The following is a 6,000-nucleotide window of genomic DNA, read 5'->3' on the forward strand; positions in this document are numbered from 1 at the left end:
TATAATAAATAATACCAGGATGAACACTATTAATATAACTTTACCAGAAGAACAAACAATTATGAGTTTTTGTGATTAGCATATTATGTCAAAATACTATAGCTTTCAATTAATGCAAACATGTTTCCTTGGTAAATGTTATGCTCTTTTTCTCTAATATCACCTCAGTTGCGAAAATGTCTCCCAACCCTCCCGGTAAAAAAAAGAATATATGTATATACAGTATGTACAATATACTGTACAGTGCTCTGCTTTCTTCTCACATTTACTGTTGCTTCGTATTAGGTTTGCAAATCCTTTACCATTAGGTGGCGATGTTAACACAGGAATAAGTGCTGCATGGTTCTATCATTCGTACCACACTCGAGACATTCTAACGATAGATATTGTTATCTATCATTAATTAATGGCGGCTGTTTGAGATCTGGATAGCAAGACTTACAGTATATGTCTAAATCTCGAGAAAAGTAATACAATGTCATATGAAACAACTATATTTTTACTGGAGCATGGCGATCGCTAGTTTAGTATATTGGATTCTCTAGAACAACCCTGAAGACGATATGGTATCATTTATAATCTCCCTAATTTTCATCATATATGCATGTCTGAAACGTCATAGTAAATCCGAACATACTGTATCATAGAGAACACGGTTTGTTATACATGGGTGTGCACTGAACCCCCTTCAGTGCACACCCCTGTATAACAAACCGTGTACTCTATACCCCCCGTATGTGCGGTCAAAATTAAATAAGATGCTGTAAAACTTTGTATATATGTTTACAAACACCCGAAGAACAATGCATGCGCGCTTATTGGAATGGGTTAAACTCTTTCACCATTAGGTACACCAGATCCCCATTATGATGTATGAGTCTCATAGACATTTTGATGAGGCTGCTCCATGAAAACCTATGATAATTGCTTGTAAAGGCAGTCAGGTCATATACTGTTTTATTGTAGCACCTGTACTGTATATGCCTTAATAGTTTATTTTTTAATCGTCAGATTTATAGCATATCATTTTGAACATCACATAATCGCATGAATAATATGCACACTGTTTATATCATTGTATTCTGTCTCTTACAACTAAAGAGACCTTATGATCTCTAATAACTACCAATTAACTGCATGAGGAGAAGTCCTTCTGGCTTTGACGCTCGAATCTCCCAGTATAGTTTGCAAGGAGGAACCTCGGCTTCCTTATTCTGATGTATCAGAGGAGAATGAGCAGGCATTAAGCTGACGGCCAAAGGGAGGGAGCATTGGACATCTTACCTGACAATGACATACATGACCAGGACGTTTCCAAAGAGTCCTACCACGCAGATCATGGAATATAAAGCTGTGATAATGATGGCTATGATGATGGAGCTGGTGTCCCCTGTGAAAGTCTCTGTCTGGTTGCAGAGGTAGGACAGGTTCCCCTCCGGACTGGTCGAATTTCCCATGGTACTAACTGGACACCGCATGTTGGATAGGGAGCCACCGAAACCCACGGCACCAGGGGTGCTGTTGAACAAGGTGTCTGCAGAAGACGACGAGCTGCCCTGCGTCTCATCCATGGTGGCAAAAGACAGGTTTGAAAGGTAAGACGTGGTAGGATGTGACTGCTGTATCTAGAGCCCCTTCAGCCTCTCTCACATCTCCCCCCTCCTCTTTTGCTACTTCTCCCTCCTCTCCCCCTCCACCTATCAGTCACAGAGAGAAACCTTTCAGCCAGCTGCAAGTAACTAGGCAATGAGAGAGATGGCAAAACAAACCAATGGTCTGCAGCTCTTGAGCATCTATCAGTGTTTTTCCAGCCGCGTGCACTTGTGCATCGGTTTAGACTCCATGTAGAAGAAGACCACTACTTCATCTCCAAAAGTACCTTCATCATCCTTTTGCATCCCCATCTACACCACGCCTCTCATGCTCACAATTACCCATCCTTACAGGCGTACTGTAGGAAGGTGATAATATGTGCGGAGTAAAGTAAGCAGAAAAGTCTTAGTGTGGCTGCTTTATTTTTAAGGGATGTCTGGGGGGAAAACTTGCATCTTGCCTGTTCGATGAAATGTTAACGACCCCAAGACAGGGGGGATATGACCCAGCCTCCTTGACCCAACCCCATGCTTTTTGATCCACAGCCTCATCCTTGCATACAGAGCTGCAGCTTCTGATCCTCAGGGGAACAACCTAATCTCCTTTAAATATGCATTCTCAAAGCAGACCGGTATTAAATACTGTAGTCATACACGTATACAGTAGGTGCTCGTGTGCCTGAGTCTTTTCTTCCCGGCCAATAGTGCATCCGATTATTAAACCTTTTATGGTACCCCATGAACTGGAGAGAAAACGTGGTAGCCTGGATGTACAATAGTAATAAAAACATTATCTTCTTTTCCACTGTCACGATTGAAGTAAATAATAAGAAAAGGAAATGAAAACTAACACCCCTCTAACACACACAGTGGTCCTCAATTGAAAAGAGCATTGCTTTTTTTTCACCTTTGCTTTGCACTGATTCTACAGTAATCCTTTTGGCCATGGTGTTGATGACACTACAGTACAAGTGAAGGAAATTGGTAGCAGAATTTGGTAGCACAAATCATTTTTTTTTTCAGTTAGAGAAAATGAAAACGTTTGTAAATTACAATGGGGCTTAAAACTTTGTGATAATAACGTAGGAATAAAAAAAGAAATGCTCTCATTCAGTATAACCAAGCAAGTTTTATTTCATCTTATTCAGCATATATGAATAAACGAAATAAGTGTACAATTCTAAGTAGAACGTATAATGTGTCACATATTACATGTAGCACTGAAATATAGTATATATCACAATATTCAGTTATTTGCAGATACCAAAAATATTTGCACACACATTTATTTAGAAAAGACATGTTATTACATAAAATGCATCAGCACAACTTGCAAACAATTATGACATTAGAACTTGAACTTCTTTATATGTATTAGGGGCGGGGATGTATTTTTTATATGTATTGAGAGTTGGAGGTGTATTTTTATATGTATTGGGGGGTGTATTTTTATATGTATTGGGGGGTGTATTTTTATATGTATTTGGAGGGGTGTATTTTTTATATGTATGTAGTGGGTGTGTGTATTTTTTATATGTATTGTGGGTGTATTTTTATATGTATTGTGGGTGTGAGAATTTTCTATATGTATTGGGGGGTGGGTTTATTTTTTATATGTATTGTGGGAGGCGGGTGTACTTTTTGTATGTATGGGGGGTGGGTGTATTTTTTATACATATTGAGGGGGCAGCATATGTTTTGTATATATTGTGGGGGTGGGGTTATTTTTTATATTATGGAGAGGGCGTATTTTTTATATGTGTTGGGGAATGGATGTATTTTATATGTATGGGGGTGTGTGTTTTTATATGTATTTGGGGGGGTGTATTTTTTATATGTATTGGGTGGGTGGGTGTAATTTTTATATGTATTGGGGGGTGGGTGTATTTTTTATATGTATGGGGGTGTATTTTTAATATGTAATGGAGGGTGGGTGTGTATTTTTATTATGTATTGAGGTGTGGGGTTATATGTATTTAAGGGGTGTTTTTTTCGTATGTATTATATGGGGGGATTGAGTGAGAGTGGGGTAATTGATGGAAGGTGGGGGTGAGTGAGAGGAGAGAGGGGTGGAGTGAGTGAGGAAAAAAGGGAGTAAGAGTGAATGCAGGGGAGAGAAATACATGCAAGGCAGGAGAGGGTAGAGTGAGAGGGGGTGAGTGATGGAGAGGGAGAGGGAGTTAGACAGAGGGGAGAGAAATGCATGGGAAGAGGGGGGGAAATAATGGGGGCTCGTGAAGTGTGAAATGGGGGGGGGGGGAGACGACCGCAAGCCTGCCAAGGGGGGGTGGCTCGGACGTAACTCTAATCCTGAGCCCCGGGAAATCTGTCTGCGGCCCTGACAACACACATGAGCAACCTGACAATAATTCCAGGTAAATTGATTGAAGAGAGTACTGACAGACTATACAGCCGCTAAGTGTAGGTATAAGCATGCTCCCTGCCGTGGAAATAAATGAAAATCAAAAAGGAACAGGAATGGAGGTTCACAGCTACAAGAATAAGGATGGTATGGAGAGCAAAAGAAATGTAGAAAAACATCTTTATTAGCAAATTAAGTAATACATAGAGGACCGTGACGATCTCTCTAACGCGTTTCACACTAGGTACTGTAGCTCTTTATCAAAGAGTTTGATAGAGTGCTAACCAGCCCGAAATGCATTTGAGACCATCATGATCCTCTGTTTTTTACTTGTTGTGCTAATAAAGATTTTTTCTAGACTGCTTTTGCTCTGCCCATCCTTATTCTTGCAGCTGTGCACTGCCATTCCGGTTTGTTTTTGGTCCCTTTAGCATTAAGGGTTTAAAGGTATTAAGTAATTAAAAATATGTCTATGATATCAGTGTTTATGCAATGGGAGTTATGCTTAGTATTCCAAGCATGTAATATGTTTTTAAAATGGCTTTTCCAGGCAGAGTTGCATTGCTAATTCTCAAAAGATAGATTAAAGTAGTTGTCACAGATGTTTCCATTGAGCTACTCCATGCACATAGTGAACACGATTATCAGACGTCAGGTGTGTACAAAACATAATGTGAATAAATAGGATATTCTGTTTGCTTGGAAGAGTAATCCTCCTTTGAGAATTGATACCTGCTAAGGTCAGTATCCATGTTTCTTTCTTCTCAGTTGTACTATATTTATTGCTGATACTAGGCAATTTTATTTTGACATCTCAAAACTGTAGCAACATCTTTATTTAAGTGAGCTATAGTTTAAAGGTTAGCAACATGTATTGGACTGGTAATAAAGTGAAAGCACTTATCCATGTAACATCCTTTTCTTCTTTTCACATTTACTTTACTTTAAAATATATCAAGCACACTTTTACATGTAGGTTGGACACTCTGACTCTTAGTTATACTGTATAACAATAAACATCACTGAAAAAAAAGAAAACCTCAATAGATAGGCCTCCCTAAATTAACAGGGGGGTGGATTGATGCAGCAATAACACATTTGCAGGGATCAGGTTTTTATTATTCAGTAGCCCTCAAATCATTCCCAATTGTGAAATGGAATGGTCTTTAAATCCTTATTTAACATTATAATTTTTCAATTGTACTGCAAGATGTAACTGCAAGAAAGTATATCAACAAGGGAAATATTCAGTGAAATCTAAAGCAAATATACAGTACCTAATGAATAAGGTGATTTGTGCAGTGTACGTATGTTCATACAATCTTCAGATTCATGAATTGTATATCTGCAAGTGGTTTGCATTCTAGACTGTCCTGGAATAATATCTGGTAAGTATTATAAGAATGTATTGTTCTACCTTGTTCTACATTGTGGAACATACCATAAACATATTGCAACGTATCCGTTTAAAGCTAGGTTTTTACTGGAATTTGAACACTTGAGGGGACAAGTAAAAGGTGTTATTGTATCAATGGAGAAACGTCTAAGCATGACAATATTGGGAGCAGGTGTGGGTTTATTGTGCAGTTGTAGTGAAGGAACTAAAGTCTTTGAACTGCGCCAAAATGTGATTTAAAAATTTGATAGCTGGTGATAAAGCATTTGAATACAATATAACATGTACATGTTGGTATTCAAGCGTCTTAATCATGATGAAAATATAACTTATTTTTTTTTAATTTTCACTCTTGATATGTCTATTATTTACATATTGGCTCTCACACTATGCAATTACAGTACAGTTCAAAGCAAAAGACCACATGTTCATGCAGCTCTAGTGTGGCTGGTGTAACCAGATGGTAACATTAAGGGAAATAGATCTACAGAGAATTTGAAATGTAGAAATGTAAAAGGTAAACTAATACTTAGTCCTGTGAGAAAAGAACACATTCTGTATGAAGACAAGGAAATACTACCTCGTATTTAAAAATCTATTGCTGCAACCCATATTCTAGAACTCAATGAGATAAAATACACAGAGTGTGC

General features: G+C 38.2%; 1 protein-coding gene across 1 annotated transcript in view; it reads right to left on the reverse strand.

Annotated features, from left to right (window-relative positions):
- The window catches only part of OPRM1 (opioid receptor mu 1), a 158,405-nt gene extending 156,754 nt beyond the window's left edge, over positions 1 to 1,651 (reverse strand). The window contains exon 1 of the mRNA XM_075596494.1: positions 1,285 to 1,651. Within this exon, the coding sequence (XP_075452609.1) occupies positions 1,285 to 1,571 (287 nt within the window). The 5' untranslated portion in view covers positions 1,572 to 1,651. The remainder of the gene's footprint in view (positions 1 to 1,284) is intronic.
- Between the last annotated feature and the right edge of the window lie 4,349 nt (positions 1,652 to 6,000).

The sequence above is a fragment of the Ascaphus truei genome, chromosome 4 (genome assembly GCF_040206685.1).
Source record: "Ascaphus truei isolate aAscTru1 chromosome 4, aAscTru1.hap1, whole genome shotgun sequence".
Lineage (NCBI taxonomy): Eukaryota > Metazoa > Chordata > Amphibia > Anura > Ascaphidae > Ascaphus > Ascaphus truei.